Below are 19,207 nucleotides of genomic sequence, written 5' to 3' on the forward strand. Positions count from 1 at the left end.
AGAGCTTGATTAGCTGGTTCAGGTGTGTCTAATTGGGGTTGGAGCTAAACTCTGCAGGACACCGGCCCTCCAGGACCAAATTTGGGCACCCCTGGTTTAGATCCTCAATACTTGAGTGAGCTCTTATCACATTATAGTCCTTCACGTCCGCTGCGTTCTCAAAACTCTGGCCAATTGATATACCTAGAATATCAAACTAAACTGCGGGCGGCAGATCCTTTTCCTATTTAGTGCCCAAACTCTGGAACAATCTACCTAATGCTGTTAGAGAGGCAGACACACACTGTCAGTTTAAATCTAGATTAACCTGGCATACACATAACACATTTCTATACACATCACATTTCTATAATTCAAATCCATTAAAGGATTGTTAGGCTGCATTAATTTGGTCAACCGGAACCGAGAACACTTCCCATAACACCCGATGTACTCACTTATAAGAAGAATGGCATCTACGCTCATATTAGTCTAATTCATTCTTATTCCGAGGTCACCATTGTCACCCAGATCCAGACCGTATCCAGATCAGATGTTTACTGCAGTCACACGGATCCAGTCCAGTCACATTTCTATAATTAAAATCCATTAAAGGATTTTTAGGCTGCATTAATTAGGTCAACCGGAACCGAGAACACTTCCCATAACACCCGATGTACTCGCTTATAAGAAGAATGGCATCAACGCTCATATTGGTCTAATTAATTCTTATTCCGAGGTCAACATAGTCACGCAGATCCAGACCGTATCCAGATCAGATGTTTACTGCAGTCACACGGATCCAGTCCAGATGGTGGACCAGCACCTAGAAACGACTTCTACAGCCCTGAATATCAGCGGAGACTCAGCAGAGACCATGTCAACTAGATGAGCCCCAGAGACAGATCCCCAGCGAAGACCTCGTCACCTCTAAGGTCATCGGCAGAAGACCACGAGAACCAGACAAGTCCTCTGCACAATCTGACTTGCGTTGCAGCCTGAATTAAACCACACCATGCTGGTATCATCTGGCCAGAGGAGAACTGGCCCCCTGATTGAGCCTGGTTTCTCCCAAGGTTTTTTTCTCCATTTCTGTTGGTGACACAATTTCTAGCAATACTGTCGACTTGACTGCACTGCACAGACATATTTGAAGAGAACTGAACTGAGCTGGATGATGACATCACTAAATCATCAATGAACTGACTTTAACTGATAAACTGACTGTTTTCTATACTTTAACTGATCTAACTGACTGTTGTCCTTTTGCATTATCAGCACACGTTTTTTTTTCTATTTAACACTGTAAAGCTGCTTTGACAATGTATTGGATGAAACGCTATAAAAATAAAGGTGACTTGACTTTCACATCCCTGCTCTGATATATACCAAGGTACTGAATGACTACCATATTTACACACAACCATTCAAAAATTTTGAATCAATTTAATAATATCTTTGAGAGAAGTCTCTTATGACAAGGCTGCATTTATCTGACACAGTAAAAAACAAAACAATTTACATTTTCTATTGACATGAAAGATTCCTCTCACTTTTCAAACTCTGAACTGCATGTCATCAGTGTGGTAATGCAATGCTACCATTTTGTAAATGATGTGCTTTTACAAATCTGTGAGATTTGAGAGGAGAGGAAAACATCACGTGAGGGTACTGATGCTTACACTGGCAAATCTCTCAAATGGACAAAGTAATAAAGCACTATGTAGACAAAAATCTTGTTTTCCACTGCAGAATGGCAGCAAAGCAGAGCAGATGGTTCTCCCTCAACCTGCTGGTGCCTCGCAGACACTGCAAAAAAAATGATCGAAGCAAATCTGGCTTAATCATCCCTTACAGTAACTGAAGCTGGGAGGTTAATGGGCTGAGTGCAGAGGAAATGGTGTGGTGATTGTGAATGGTTTTCCTTTACAACAAGCACCCCGAGTCCATAGTCATCTTGGATGAAGCTTGGGCATTTGCTCTAAAGTACCCACAACCAGCGTGGAAAATTACCTATTTGGCACGGCTGCCAATGGTGGTTAACTGAAACAAATACTAGCCATGAAACTAAACTTCACACTTTTTTTTATAAACAAATAATAATAATAATATGTTATAATATGTAAATATGTAAACAGAATGTAGCTGTTTTTTCTGCACCTGTTCCAACAGACTGTGATTTTGTTCCTTCTATTTCTGTTTTGAACCCCACATGCATGGGCATAGGCATCCTAAACGATAAAATGTCCACTGTGGTAATGTTAGAAAACGTCTCAGGTTACTTATGTAACCTGGTTCCCTGAGTAGGGAACGAGACACTGCGTCCTCTAGGGGTCGCTATGGGGAATGCCTCGTCGTGACCCGTGTCTGAAGCATACATTGAAAAAACACCAACTCGTTGGCCGGCGACAGCCATGACGTCACTACCGGTGCGACTATAGTATAAATAGGCGCCGGGAGCACACATCATTCACTTCTTCGTCTGAAGCTTGCGTCCGCAGCATGGCAAGAAACCTAGAGGACGCAGTGTCTCATTCCCTACTCAGGGAACCATGGTTACATAAGTAACCTGAGACGTTCCCTTTCATGGGAACTTCGAACTGCATCCTCTAGGGGTCACTATGGGGAACGGTATACCCACGCCACCATGCTGAGGGGAGTGCATGCCAGAACCATGGCGAGCACTAAGTACCAACTCTACCATATTGCTATGGGAGTTGCCCTTGGGACGTTAGACGGCTGTCAGTAGGCGTTCCCCATAGCGACCCCTAGAGGATGCAGTTCGACGTTCCCATGAAAGGGAACACAACTGTTGCGCCAGATGTTTTCATCAGTACATGATTTGATATGAATCACTCATGTCACTTATATCAGCGAAGGACAGATGTTCTCACAATTTGACTTAAATCATCAAATGCTGCAGTTCCTAAAAAATGTTACCAGCCAACTGGCAAATACCACTGTTCTATTTACTGTCCATATCTAATTTTTACTCACATTTGGTGTTTAGAGTGGGTTAATTTTGGACCCTGGACACAAGTACAGACTGATATGTGATATTCCTACATGTACTTGTCCCCTAGAGGAAAACAGCAAAGGCATCCAAACCAGCCAAGAAATCAAAAAGAAATCAACAGTGTGTAAACATTAACAACTAGGCAACTAACCATAAAATAAAATGGATACCATACAAACATGCAACCAAGCATACAATCATGCCAGCTTTTAAAAGGGAAGAAGAAAATTGAGTTACACTTTATTTTACGGTGTCCTTGTTACAGTACAAGTATTCATTTAAGTAATATTAATTACCTATGTGTACTTACTGTATGGTTAGGGTTTGGTTTAGCTGCATGTAAGTTATTACTATAGTAAACACATGTAAAAAATTGTAACAAATAAACCGTAAAATAAAGTGTTACTAAAAATTCCCCAAAAAGGGGGGAGAAAAACTCCCCATATAGTTTGTTGACTTCAGAGGCCATGTGTCCAATCAAACACTCTGGTATTTTAGTGCACGTTCATTCATCACTCAGTACTAGCAAGCCAAATTAGGCAAATGACAAAATGGAAAGCTTGTGTGACATGCCCTCATTCTCGAAACACCAACTAAACATGCTTTGTGCTGGTCATCATGTTTTATACACTAAATTATTGGCTGCCATTATTAATATAATCACAATTATTGATATATTTATATTCTACATTTTGATGTTTATGTACATTTTTTTAATTTGCACAAAAAACCTGCATGAATTCCCATATTCAATGTAAAAGCACTTGTCAAGCAGCCATGATGTGAGACTGACACCTCCAGCTGACACTTAGCCTCCATTTTCTGCCTTCCTCTCTTCTCTCTCTTCTATCTGACTCTAAGCCCCCTTCACTCGCTCCTTTGCTGCTCATATGTTTCTTATTCCTCATCTTTTCCTGTTTTCTTACCCACGCAATTCCAATTCTCTTTCTTTGCATGGAGCTGCAGTATTGTGCAAATCATCCTTTTCTCTCCAGCACCTCTAAGATTCTAATCATGCTGTTCTTCTGAATGAGGTTCTGCAAAACCAGCCACCTGTGAACGAATTCGAAGTACTGCTGTATTTGTTGCAATAAAAAAATAAGAATACTTAAAAGATGCTCCAGATGCACTTGGCAATTCATTCAGCTTTACACCACTGGTAATAATAATAAATAAATAAAATAATAATAAAATAAACTTTAATTTTAAAATTGTAAGCTATTCAAATGAAAAACAGTTCTTTAAATTGCAATATTTCACTGTTTTCTGTTTTTACTTTATTTCTGATCAAATAAACACAGAATTAGTAAGAGAGCAAAAAAAGAGTGAGACAAATATTTGAATGGTAGTATATATGAATACAAATATAGAAAAATTGCAGGTTATTCATTATCTATATAGTTCCTGCACATAAACAGTTCCTTTCTGGCATCCACAAATGCATATGCATGACACTGAAGTAATTTTTACACAAACAAAATCAGCAAGTGATTCTATCACACTAGCCAACATATTTACTTCAGAAATTTTGATGTCTACTGCTTGGCCTCCATGTACTTTCAGTGTAAATGCCTTACTGTAACTTTGAATTAAGACTTTTTCAATTTTTTAGCCTGAGAGACTTATTTTCTGTGGCTATTGAGCCTGGATTATTCGTTTAAAGCTCCTTTGCACTGGCAGATCTATCCTGGGCATCGATCATCCAATAAGAGCAGTCTTGTCTCTGACGTAGAGTCACATAATGGAAAAGGGCTAATAAAATTACACAGACAAATTTTAGACTACGTTTCATCTCTCTGTCTGCCCGAGCACACAGACATTACTCTCTATCTGTCCATTAAAGGAAACATTTGTTTTGGCTCAAGTCACATTAGCCCCAACCAGAAATGTTCCAGTGTGCCTGACCTTTTTGCCACTTATTGATAAAATACAGTCTAAATGATGGCAAAATCAGTGCTGAAATTTTGAATTGTAACACTGCTAATATTGTTGTTTGTATTTTTTCTCATTTGAAAGTTGCTTAGGACAAAAGTGTCTTCTAAATGTAAATGTAAACACAGATATCAATCCTTAAAAATTGTGGAATACAATATAATGTTGGTCAATTACTTATATTTTCATCATAACATCAAACTAGCCGACTGACTAGCTGGCTAATACTGTACTTCCATATAACACCTGGCAACTGACTCTCGCACATTCTGAGGGGTGTTTAGATTTTCTCCACAAACACAATAAGATTAAATTTGTCCCGTTATTAACCGCAAGTAGGTCAACATGAGATTGGAGAAAGGTAGGAGTATTTAAGTGAAATCAGTTCTGTGTGCGTCTATGTGATTGTGTTTAAAAATCGTCCAGAAATCCAATCAGCATTAGGAAGGTCAGGTTGAAAAAGCCTACAAACTAAATCACCTGTCTAACACCTGTGCCAAAACTAGCAACTGTCTTTTTACACACTTTATCTGCCACTGAATTTACCTGGAATGATGGGGTTTTGTTGAACTACAAGTAAAACAACAAAAACTTGATGTGCCATTTGTCATGGAAGTTTTGTAACCTTTTCTACTAAAAGTAAAGATTTTACAAGCGCAAGCCGATTTGGAATGAGGTAAATACAAAACACCCTGCAGAATATGACACACTAAGCCAGCAACAAAAAGCCATTGAACAACAATGCAGTCACACTGCAGATGCACTCAACACACCGAGCTCAGAGTCAGGCTCTTAAGAGCATTATGGGAAGTGTCTGTGGCTGCTGATAATAGCCTTTTGCTCCCTTAGGAGTCCTTTTAGCTTTACAGAGTGCTTTAACAAACAGAAAGAAAACAGCATTTCTCAATGGTGTTTATCTGGTGGCAAAAGCTACACAATTACATCAGAAACACAGAGATCACTGGTCAGATGCCACCAAACAACCGACGGACATTGTTCATAGCGATATTGAAAACTATATGTGAAAATATCATATAAGAGAGACTGGGGCAATTGTTGGGTCAGTTGTTAAGTTATATGTTAAAATGATTATACGGATTTAGGAAATGCTTATCAGAAGTCTGGTTGTATCATTTTGTAACAAATTTCAACAACAAAAAATTATGTTAAAGGGGTCATATGATGCGATTTCAATTTTCCCCTTTCGCTTTGGAGTGTTACAAGCTCTTGGTGCATAAAGAAGCTCTGTAAAGTAGCAAAGACTAAAGTCTCAAATCCAAAGAGATATTCTTTATAAATAAACCTTAAAAGCAAGATAAATTTTCTTTAGAACCAAAAACAAAATATTCAAAGATGTCAGAGAATATATATCATTAAGTTTTTTTTTCCTACCCCACTGGCATATTTTAAGCATAAACCTCACTAAATTATGCTGTTATTATGCTTTACACAAGAAAAAACAACTGGAATAAGAAAATTAAATGTTAAATATATTCTATGAAAACAAGACACAATTGTGAGGGAACAAAAAGCTAAATATAAAGCAAATTGCAAATTTTAACCGCAAGTAAAAAAAAAAAAAAAATGTAATAACAGAAATAAAATTGTAACAAATAAAGCTGTATTTAGATTAAAGTTACTGGGAAAATGCAAATATCATTATTTATGAGACTGGTCTTTACTACTTCAGAACAATATGTATTGTGAAAAGCACTATACAACTAAATTTAATTAAAATCTTCGGTAACACTTTATTTCGATAGTCCACTTTAGACATTCTATTAACAGTAAGTAACTTTGCAACTACATGTCAACTAGCAGTTAGTAGAGTATTGGTAGACTGTCTGCTTAATATCTTCTAACACTTTCTTTGTCAACTTATTCTACTAACCCTAAACCTACCCTAACAGTCTACTCTGAGAGTTAGTAGACATGTAGTTGCAAATTAATGAGAATTAGTTGCCATGTAGTTACAAAGTTAATTATAGTTAGTAGAATGTCTAAAGTGGACTATCGAAATAAAGTGTAACCAAATCTTCTTGAATCATCAGCTGAATAATATCTGTATTAAGCTAAATGGATTTACCTCATTGAAAACAATCAATAATGCAGACACCTCTTAGACTTGTGCTTTAAAAATCATTTCTGACAGCTAAATTCTTTATTACTAAATAAAAGCAAAATCTACGGTATTCATTAAGTAAAGCAATACTTCTGCTCTTATATGAGAAACAGTGAGTTAATAAAAAAATTAATGTCATCTGCTAAAATCAATATTATGATATAGCCTTCCTGAAGGCAAATATTTTTATTGCACTTTTACTGTTATCCATATATAGGTTTCTTAAACCAAAAGATGAAAGACAGACCCACAGTAGTCTGTGAGTTATAAAGGAAAAAAAAAAAATATATATATATAAATGAAAGAATATATTAAAGAATTGTCCCTAGCCTCCCTTACGCCAAGAACAGAAGTGTCTGATCCCTCAAGTATTGAGTCACCTCTGAAGCACAGCGGTATGTGAGGTCTATCTTAAGCCCTCTTCGCACGGGATTAGTATTACCTGGTGACCTCCAGTCATTTGTAATAATTGCGGAGGTTGTCTGTGATCTTAATCCCGTGCGAATCGGCCATGTCTGTAATTTGTAAAGTAAAAATTCCCCCACAAATGACCTACTGTATTTCGTCGAACACCGAGGTCCTGTGGTAATATTAGTCCCGTGCGAATCGGCATCTCTGTGATTTGGTGGGGTCGGGCTTAGACTGGCAGGGTTATTATGACTATAGCGGTGAGGTGGGTGTTTGCAGTCTTTGATCATTACTGGCTTAAATTAGGAATTATCTCAAACACATGACTTCACTGGCAGTCTACACGTGAGACTCCACCTCAGTCTCACTCATACGAGCCCACATCTACACACATGCATACACAAGCACACACAGCATGGGTGTTTATTCACACGCTGACGGACAGTAACAACTGCAGCTCGATAGGGGAAGTCCCTGTCTTTCTGTGGCCATTACACCACAGGCACGATCAAACTGAGATAATGGCAGCCAGTCTGTATGATTGAAGCTACCGCAGTGATGACAAATTGAAGCATCATCTGAAGCAGACTGATACCTGTCCGATAAGTTTGTATCACAGCATGTCTCCAACATTCGTACATGCCTTAAACAGTGCACATCCTCAAGCTTCATCAGTCTGTGCTGCAGGCTAAAGTTGTTATGAATAAAAGATGAGGTAGATGGACCCTGTCTCACTATCTACTCAATCAACATGTAGTTTACAGTCACAGCACAAAGAGATGCAGTAAATAAGACTGTAGCGTTTCAGATGAGATTCCACAGATCTGCCTTTAAAAAAAAGTGGAATTAAAACAACCAGTGACTTGTTGCTTTAATAAAACAGTAACATACCATAGCAAAATTATAAAAGATGTTCAATAGATCATTAAATGTATTTTTAATAATCAATTATTTTTCATTATGCCTCCTAGGCTGCAGTTATTTGATTAAAAATACAGTGAAATTGTGAAATATTACTACAATTATTACAATAACTGTTGTCTATTTTAGTATATTTTAAAACATTATTTTTCCTGTGATGGCAAAGCTGAAATTTCAGCAGCCATTACTCCAGCCAATTTTTGTGGAAACTGTGACACATTTTTTAAGAATGCTTTGATTAATAAAAATTAAAAAAGCTTTTATTTGAAATAGAATCCTTTTGTAACATTATACATTTACTCTCACTTTTGAACAATTTAATACAACCTTGTTGAGTATTAATAGTAGTAAAAAAAATGTAAAAAAAAATTTTGAATGATAGTGAATTACGGCATGTCATTTCATTAGAGCCAGCATGACCAGACCCTCTTCTTTTCTAAACATTTTGCAAGAGCACATGTATTGATTAATCATTTTTCTGTCAAAAACAATAAAGCCATAAATAGATCCTCTTTGAGCCATTTCTTTCTGTGGCAACAATCGTGAAAAAAATCACAAAAACACAACACTTAGCTTTGAATGCAGGTCATCCAACCAGAATTAAAAGTTGGAACAATCTGTTTTATAATATTACATATGTACCACAATCTGTGTGTAAAAGAGATTTGAATATCCATACAAAACTACTCCAATTGAATAAACAGAGACTGTTTATTCAATTAGCTTAAGCTTAATGGCTCCTCAGTTAATCAGGGGGTCTGGGGCAAATGTTGCGTTTGCCCCAGCCTCATGAGTGTAGCATCATGGGAACGCACTCTGTGTGAATCCATTTCATTTTAAAGCTATGCTAATTAGCAGCTTTTAATTGGAAACAGAGTGAGTGCCATGGGTGGAATCTGACTAGTGGGAAAACAAATGGAATGGAAAACCAACAATATTTCCAGTCTAAAATGCTCTTCAGAGAACAAAAAGTTCAGACTCTGAATTCTAATAGGACAAGCCATGTTTGAAGTTAAATGGCAGATAAATGCACTCCTGTGATCGCACATTCTATACTAATGCATTAAGTTGCTATGTTGTTTGAAAATCATAAGACGCCAACAGTTAGGCCAACATTTCTTGATGTCTTATCCACCTTATTTTGCAACACAGAATTAAACTATTTTCACTGAATTTGTGAGACTTCCGATTCATTAGCCGCTATAGATAGAATAAAGTGCTGTAAACAGTAAAAATATTTGTGCTACAAATCAGTGTTTATGATTGTGAATTAAATTAACATGATAAATATCAGTTTGCACTATCAAGCAGCATAACTGACTGTTTTGTTCAGCTAAAATAACTAAGCAAATGGCACCAGAAACCTCACACATTCAAGTTACAAATGGCCACGTACTCTCTTACATTAAAAATAAGGTGGATATATACGTTTTGCTGTTGTTGCCACTTAAAATTAAAAGCACTGAAGCTCTGCATTTTTAAGTAGGAATAAGGGGGGGAGGGGGGAGATCACATAACGCATGGTCTCGTTGTTTAATGCTTTAGTTAAAGGGTTAGTTCACCCAAAAAGCTATTCCCTAGCTATTCCAAGCTCCATCATTGCGGGTGTTGCAGTTAAACAGTCCACAAGTCGTCAAATAAAGCTCGCGCATTCATAATAAAATGTGCCGCAGACAGCTCCGGGGGATGAATAAAGGCCCCCTGTAGCGAATCCATGTGTCTTTTAAAGTATCCATATTTCAAACGTAATAAACACTTTTCTCTCACTTCCGCTGACTGTCATACACTGAAGCAGTTCCGGCGGATGACGCAGCATGTATGCGCAGTGCGCGCGCCTCTGAGGTATGCTAGTCTCACGAGTTTGTTTATAGGAGCAAAGGAAGCAAAGTGTCCTTACTTTAGCAAATGAAAACCAGTCTCCTCTTGGTTTATATCGAAATCCTCAGACATTTTTCTTTGCAAATCCTCGGTTTTTACTTCTAATTCATTACCGGCGTTTTGTTTTGTTCTCTCCCCGCATTCGTCACTAATCACACAACACCGACATACTGCGTCATCCGCCGGAACGGCTTCAGTGTATGACAGTCAGCGGAAGTGAAAGAAAAGTGTTTATTACATTTGAAATATGGATATTTTTCTTACAAAAACACATGGATTCGCTACAGGGGGCCTTTATTCATCCCCCGGAGCCATCTGCGGCACGTTTTATTATGAATGCGCGAGCTTTATTTGACGACTTGTGGACTGTTCAACTGCAACACCCGCTGACTGCAATGATGGAGCTTGGAATAGCCAGGACAATTTTTAATATAACCCCGACAGGATTCGTCTGAAAGAAGAACGTCATATACACCTAGGATGCTTCGAGGGTAAATAAAACGCAGCCTAATTTTCATTTTTGGGTGAACTAACCCTTTAATATCTATAAATCTAAAGTGGAACACTAAAGTAAAACCCAAACTACTGGTAAAAATTGTGAGTTTTTGAATAGCAGCATCATTAGGCCACAGGCAATCACAGAAAAAATGGGTGTGTCAGTCAGGCAATCAAACAGCCTCTCCTACATAACCTATACAGCTCATATTGCAAAAGAGGCTTGATGGCTGCACTTTAATCTATAGAAAACATCCTGGACCTACACAGGAATTTCATGCTCCTATATAGAGATCTCTGAATAACAGGTGAAGCCTCGTATAGCAGTGACATGTGTGACTAAGGATGCATATGTTGGTCTGCAATCTTCTCAGTTCGTCTGGGGTATTGTTTTATCACAAAGACTTAGAATGTATTTGCGAAGTTTGCAATAGACGTCTACAAAAATTATACTGCAAAAATCTTACCAGCACAATTAAACAATTAAAATGCAGAGAACACCTCAAAGCTTCTCAGCACTGGCTAAACAATATCCCACACTTTTTTCTTTTTTTTTTTGCCATTTACAGAGCCAAGTGCGGTCACAGAGACAGGTGTGATATTTCCATTTCAGTTACATCTATCATGTAGGCCTACCTCATACATTTCTCCATACTATTCCAAAAAATATTACTTACAGCAAAGTTGACTCAATACAATACAGTTGACTTACAACAAAAATGACTCAATCCAAACCAAATCAAAAGTGTGGTCACCCTTCAAGATCCTCAAGTCTTTCTTACATCATAAACCTTAGAAATGATGCCAGTGTGAAAAGGTATAGACTGAAATACCACAGGTCTTAAAATGCAAGCAAGATGAAGAGGTCTCAAGCGAATGTGTGGTGTTTATTTCTCTGTATGGCACCCTGAAGCCCTTTCATGCTCTTTAAAACACTGGTGAGTCAGATGTTTTTATTCTGGAGCCATTTTATATGCTCAACACCCTACCAAAACTACTGCCTCGAAGCTGTACCAAAAGATTAGGTAAGGCATTTGTGCCATGCTGGAAGTATTAACATTTATTTCACAATCAATACACATAACTGCATGAGCATGTTTTGATTTATCACATCATTAACAAAGCTCTGAGGTCATGCCACCTCTCTGCTGTAAGCCAGGATGGAATGAGATTACACAGACCATCATTATGGCTTTAATTAGATCAAGGACAAAAGCTCAGTAGCAACATTTTGAGGTTTCGGTGCAAGAAAGGTCAATGGAACTCCAGCCACTTACATAAATGCCAAAACAAAACAATCGTATATCCACTTCACTAAATTATGCCGTATTTTATAAAGCTATGTTGGAACAAGTACACAGAATGACAAAATTGTATAATATAATAAATGTAATATAATATAATATAATATAAACATCTTCCAAAGCTATTGATCAAAAATATTTATCAACATTAATATATTATAATATAATATAAAGTTCGACCAAGTTGAAAATTATATTTTATAAATGAATCTAAATTTTATAGAGTTGTTGTTCAAACAAGTGTAGAAAATTACCATTTAGTAAACATTATAATAATATAAATTACAGATAGTCCACTCAAAAGTGAAATTTGTGTCACTATTCAACCTCATGCCATTGCACATCTGTTTACTATTATTTTTTTCTCAATGGAACAAACAAATGAGATTTTTTTTTATACAGCATTAGTTCATAGTGTTCAAAAGAGTTTAAAAACAGTAAAAAGATTAAATAACGACAATTTAAATGGATGAACCATTCCTTTAAGTGTTTGTATACAACTTTAAGTGGAGATTAGAGCAACCGAAAGCATCAGCTGTGACGCACATTAAAAGTGCAACACTAGTGGTTGGTTAAAACCACCCACTCACTAAAGGACAATGAGAACCTAAGCACAAAGTAAACAAGATGCTTTTAAGAAAATTAAAATCAGTGGATCATCGTTAAGTGTTGATGCAAATGCAGTTCAAAAAGAAAGGATAACTGTCTCAAAGTGCAGAGGAAATGGGCTTTCTAGCAAAGCAGAATGTCGCCAATAGCAGATTGGAAAAGCAATAGCGTTTCAGTGCAGCCAGAACGATGCTTCAACTCATCAGAATCACTACACAAAACTGAATTAATGCATATTAACTCAGTTTATTCTAATGCACTGAACAAGTCTTTTTGCATCCAGTATTGATTCATATCCACCTACGAGCAATGCAACAACACAACCTCTCAGCTGGATAAAGAAAAGTTGGTGATATAGGCAGAAAATGAATGACTGAGGGAGGCACAGCTGTGCTGTGAGTGACAAAATGTACCTCAGCATGTGTGTGTGTGTGTGTGTGTGCATATATGATTTTGAGTGTGATTGTGCGTAGATGCACTTTTATATAAAATCAACTAGCGTGGACTGTTATTACTTCCCCTCCATCATCCGCTTTGCAAATGGTGAAATTGCATTTCACCTACCACAAAAGAACAAAACCATATTCAACCGCCCTAGTAATTTTCCATGAGTCATACTCGCTGATGACAAATTAATAACTTTGTCACTCTGTGAGGGTCTATTAGCCAAACAAGAGAAATCATTTGAAATCCAAGCAATTTATCAGGGATTATAATTTCTATTTGGTTTCAAATATAAATGATGTTTGAGACCTTTCATTACACACTCCACTGAGCGTTTGTGTGGACATTTTGACCTCTGGGGCCAATGGAAAGTTATCTGCTTTCAGAGCAATTATTGCTAAGTGTGTGGGCTGAAGCCAAAACCCACATCTTACTGCTCAACCGTTCCCCCCAAATGCAAACAATTTTAAGAGCAATACCACCATTTTAACAGCAAATAGAGCAATCCATCTCATATACAGTCATTATAAGAATTTCAACTATAATTTTTAAGCTAATGACTTTGAGAAGCGCTTGAAAGAAAGCTACTTTTCAAATAAAAACAAACAGTAAAGACTCCAAGTAAAAAGAAAATAAAGGCTGTTAGAAACTTTTTTCAACAAGATGATAAAGCTGTAGATTTTGATGTTTCACTCTACATTCAGATGTACTTTTCTCTCTGTACATCATTTCCATACTGGTTCTTCCACCCCAGCAGTTTGAAACATCCATATTTGAAAAACCACTCCGTAATGCACTGAGCAATTATAGGTGAAATGTTCCCTGAAGAGATAGAGACAGCAAGCACTTTGCGACATAACTATTCAGAGGATGAATATAAGCTCTTGCAGTTTGAGTGTCAGCTGAAGCAGACCAGAAATATACATTGCTGTTGCATGTTTACCGATTTAAAGGCTAAGGGTGGGTTGCACCAATTACAACTTAAACCGCAAAAGGGTTTGTTTATCTAGGGTTTTATTTTAATTCAAGCCTTGTTGTACCACTTAATTTTGAACAGGGCTTAACAAATCAGTCATTAAACCTTCAACCTGTGATTAAATTTGATTCCCTGCCACGACTGATTCGCCAAAAATGGCAGTATTGTTAACTGTTAACTTCCTTTTTCAGTGACATTAGAAACAGCCTCTGCAATAAGTAACCTGTGCAGGTAAAGGGAAAAACTACACTACTAATGTACCGGTTACCAAGATCCAAGGCATAGAACTACAGCTCTAACTGAAATGTAATTCAGAGTTTATATTAATGGGTGCACAGTATTAAAGTTACCCTAGGTTTAATGATGGTTGAAGTACAAACAATTAATAAATATATCATAAATCTTAGTTCTTATTAGTGCAACCCACTGCGAAATACTTGTTTACTATGTATAAACATGATGGTCACCATCCAAAGTCAGCCTAGTCTCTTGCCTCATAATCTAAATCAGTAATGATTCTCAGAGAGCACCTTCAAAGCCGGCTATTTTTACCATTCATTTAATGACAGTATTTTACAATTGTAAACCAGGCAAAAACATTACTCTCCCCCTCATTCAAACTGACTCTAATTGAATAAGGTCTAGGCAAAACTCCTGTGCTGAAGGCCTATATATAGCTGTGATGTCTTCCTGTGTAACCGGAGAGTGTGTGGCCTATTAACATCACAAAAATCTGAAGCCTGGCACATTCCACTGTCAGAAATAACCAGAGGGGTATAGATGGTCCTTCAGGCCAAGAAGACAGGAGAGACATTGAAAGACAAGGAAGTGGAAAAGTGTAAGAAAGGCAGAAATAAAAACAGAAAGACACAGATACATAGAATGGGAATGGTCAGAATGACAAAATAGTAAAACAAAACAATACAGACTCCAGAAAGTTTGAAAGGAAAGGAAAGGAAAGGAAAGGAAAGGGAGGATAACAGTGGGTAGAAGGCAGAAAAAAAGACATTGTGAAGGAAAAGCAAAAGAGAAAGACATATGGCATTTAGCTGAGTGACAAGACAGGTGTAAACTCCACAACTTGTCCAGAGGATTGACACATGCATCATGACTACAGATGTCGTACTCTAGATACAATTCAGGACCCAGATTTATTAACTGGACATAGAAATTGTTTGGCATACAAAAATGTTAGGAAAACTGCACTAAAAATCAAATTGAAAAATAAATAATATTTAGTTAATATTACTATGAACAGCCTACAGTCAACCAAATAAATTAGCATGACATAGGCTTGTTATTAGGAAAAAATATTATATTATAAATGCACTAAAACACAGTTATTTATTTTGCTACCATAACTATCCACAATAATATGGTTATCTTTTATTAGTTTGTGTCTCCATCAGATAAGAACAGACCTACTGAGAACAACCACTTTCCTGAACCGTTTTCAACCTTTACATGCTCAGATTCTCACCCAAGCCATTAAAAAAAACGAACAAAAAACAACTACAAAGAAAAGTAGCAAAAATGTACGTTTTGTATGTCTTATACAAAATATCTTCTCCACAGATCCCCCTGGAGTACACTCAGGGACCTCCAGGGGTCCAGAGACCCTATAAAGTTCTGGCACTACAAAAACTAAACTAGAGTCCAGGGAGATGTAACAAACCCTTAAAAAACTGAAGCCCAAAAGATCATTAAATGTCAATCATTAACATGGAGTGCAATAAAAACCATACACCGAGATTCAAGAGAATGCTGCAAGTACAGTAGAGGTGAAAGTTTGATGTGGCTACATAAAACACATACACTATTTCTGTTGATGGAGTGCAAATATGAAAACAAGTCATAAAAGGTGCCTGTATTGCAGACAGTTTGGCGATGAATGTTAGTGGCATCAGTGAAATCATAACACTGTCAGAATGATGTGCTCTGACGTGGCCAGTTCAGCTCTGTGAAGGACAACAAGGAGACAAGGCCGATCCATCTAAACACATCTGAAGCTGGACACCATCACCTCTCATCACAGCACTGATCCAAAACCAATGAATTACTTCTGAAAAGCTCAAATAATTTATCACACATTCCTTTCTGACAAAATTACAACTAAAGTATGAAGATACAATTCACTATGATTTTCTAGGGTTAAGTGATTTACTGAAAATTCAAGATATATTTGTGATGATTTTGTTGGTTAGATCAAAATAAGCATAATTACAAATATTCTAATTGTTGTACCTTTTGCAGGTTTTCTTCACAATCCCTCCTTGACTGATTATTGTAAATAAACAAAAATCACCAATTTATTTAAGTTTAAATTGGAGACAATATTACATTTACAACATCAGTCTTACATCAACAATACTCTCGGCCAATGTTGTAATATTGTCTCTAATTTAAAAAATTGTCTCTGGTGTGAGTTTTATTTATATCCAAAAATCACTTGGATATGAATCAAGCTTTCCATTTTAAATCAAAAACACAGACATCAAAATAGTAAATACTGTAGCAAGGTTGAAAAATATAGCAATAACTTTTTTTAGCCATATTGCCCAGCCCTGTTGTTCACACATTCCTTGTAAAGACAGTGTTTCTCAGAGGGTTTTTATACATTACTACTGAGAGACATTTTAGACTGTAAAAGCAAACAATCTCCACTACATTTCTGCCCAAAGGTAATTGCAAAGAGCATATGAAACCTCTTTATTCTCAGTTCGGTAAGAAGGCAAAGTGCTTATTCAAAACCGTCAGAGGAGAAGATGAAGCACCATGACTTGGGGGGGGGTTAATTTCGCAGCTCTACTTTGGGACGGGTGAGCAGTTTGTCTCAGCCCATCAGCTGCCCCCATCATTCCACCCTCGGCCACCAAGCAGGTCCTTGAGGTAAATGCCACAATGTAACCCCAACCAAACGAAGTGACTGAAGAAGGAGGGACGGCTACGTCACTTAATTTTCTCTAACTGGATTAGCCACCATTTTGTGAGACACATCAGAGGGATGTGTTACTCCTTTAGCAAATTATCACATATCATGTTTTGGTGCGCAAGAACTTCTGCCTTCCACCTTTTTCTCTGAAGCCTAAACTCGATAATTACCCACATAAGCTTGATAATAGGGCACAATGTTCTTATGTTGGGGATCTTATGTTCCAGTCATTTCTACAAGGATGCAGGTAGTATGAAAAAGCCATTGATTTCTCAAAATGAAACAGTGTTACATTTACATTTAAAACTACATTCGTAGTTACCTTCACCCAAATCCAAAACAGCTAGGACAGCACTGCTTCTGGCCTCTCCAAGATTGTTGGTGGCGATGCAGGTATAGAGGCCAGCATCACTGGGTTTGCAGTCCCTGATCCACAGGCCTCCATATTCCTGGTTATCCATGTTGAGCAGGTCATCATTGTGGTACCAGTAGAGGGTAGGTTGTGGGTCTCCAGCCACGGCCACTTTCAGACGGATATCACAGCCAGTACCTACCGCAGCGTTCCTCATCTTCCGGATGAACACTGGGGGAGTTGGGGTAGGGTAGACAGAAGCAGCAGGGTCTGGTACGACCTGATCAGAACTAACTTTTGCCCGTTTCGATGGTATCCTGGGGCTGGGAGGTGCCATTCCTCCTGCTTCTTCATTAGCACCCTTCTTCAGGGTCATCTGGACCTCAGCTTTCCTCATGATCCAGTGGAGAGCTTCTTTATGGACTGCTACACGTTACTAAACTGATTGAAGCTTAAAATTACATTAATAAGTATATCTAATGCACAATAAATTGTCCAAAAATAAAATAGCTTTTCATAATTTGGAGTTTTGATATGGTAAACATATTCCAAACATTCAAGCCGATATTATCAAATGTAAGACTCCACTCCAGGTTTAAGTTATCAACATCAGTTAAATGCAATACTTACTTATCAAATGATTTCTTAAAAGAGTGGAAATCTCTACCTGCATTAACAGAAGACCTTCTGAAAGGCCTTCAGGTACATAGAAATGTCCAAAAAAAAAGTTTTCTGCATCATAAATGTTTTGGAATATGTTTCTCACATCCTTGAGATGTCCAATTAGAGAAGCTGAAAACAAAATGTTTAATCTTTCTCCAATTAGGCGAATGTAGCTTGCGCATGTACTCCTGGCTGGATGGTATTTTTAGAGCGAGTCCCAGAGGATCATATTGCATTAGCAGCTACCCCTGCTGCCTTTTGGAAGATTTGGCCTCAGCTTTTCACCCTCAGATTCAGGTCCCCCAGTTCTTCGCGATCTAAGGGGGAAAAAATGACCGCTGGATCCTTTAGGCGATTACTCAATTGCAGGATTTCCAACTGGTTTCCAACTCTGTGCCTGCGGTGCCCAGACTTTCGTCCCCTTGCCCTCCAAGTTAAGCTGTCTCACTCACTCCACTCGCATGTCCCCCCGGGGAGGTGACAGACAAGTCCCTCTAAGTCATCAAGGAACAGCTGTACCCTGATAGGTCAAATTTTTTGGGCAGCCCGGATGCTTTGGCCCAGCCCCTCATCCTCTCCCCTGGCACTCAAAGCCAATCACAAGCTCCAGAAAGTGTGACATGGGGGCCTAATGAGGGAGGGGTTCGGAATAAAGCTCTGATTCATGTGTCAAAGATAGCTGCTGAGTAAGAATCGATTCCGTCACTTGCATCAATTTCAGACTTGGCAGTGGTATTATTTTTTTAATTCCCTCAGAAAATAACATGATTCAGCACTCAAGCCTTAAGGATCCATATAATTACTCAAACAACCCTCAGAACAAAACCTATTGATATTTGATTATCTCATCAGCAATGGAAATAGTTATCAGGATTAAAGAACTGAATATAATGAATGCAATGATATCTTGCAAATTCCAAAGACCACGAGAACCAAACAAAAGCCCCTAAAAACAACAGCTGCTGTACAACATAGACTGCCATCTGCTGGACACCATGTATACATGCAAGCTATTTTATGGTTGTAATGGAGACAAAATATTTATAAAGTGTAGTGGTCAACTACTTCTAAGGCAGTGTTTGGTAATAATATCTAGAAGTGTAGAATAATGCTGAATTAAATTTTTGTTATTTCATTTCATATATATATATATATATATATATATATATATGATAG

General features: G+C 37.6%; 1 protein-coding gene across 1 annotated transcript in view; it reads right to left on the bottom strand.

Moving 5' to 3' along the window:
• LOC107657495 (striated muscle-specific serine/threonine-protein kinase-like) overlaps positions 1–17,890 on the bottom strand; it is a 91,808-nt gene extending 73,918 nt beyond the window's left edge. The window contains exon 1 of the mRNA XM_016445599.1: positions 17,339–17,890. Within this exon, the coding sequence (XP_016301085.1) occupies positions 17,339–17,765 (427 nt within the window). The 5' untranslated portion in view covers positions 17,766–17,890. The remainder of the gene's footprint in view (positions 1–17,338) is intronic.
• Between the last annotated feature and the right edge of the window lie 1,317 nt (positions 17,891–19,207).

The sequence above is a fragment of the Sinocyclocheilus anshuiensis genome, unplaced genomic scaffold, assembly GCF_001515605.1.
Source record: "Sinocyclocheilus anshuiensis isolate Anshui unplaced genomic scaffold, SAMN03320099.WGS_v1.1 scaffold179, whole genome shotgun sequence".
Lineage (NCBI taxonomy): Eukaryota > Metazoa > Chordata > Actinopteri > Cypriniformes > Cyprinidae > Sinocyclocheilus > Sinocyclocheilus anshuiensis.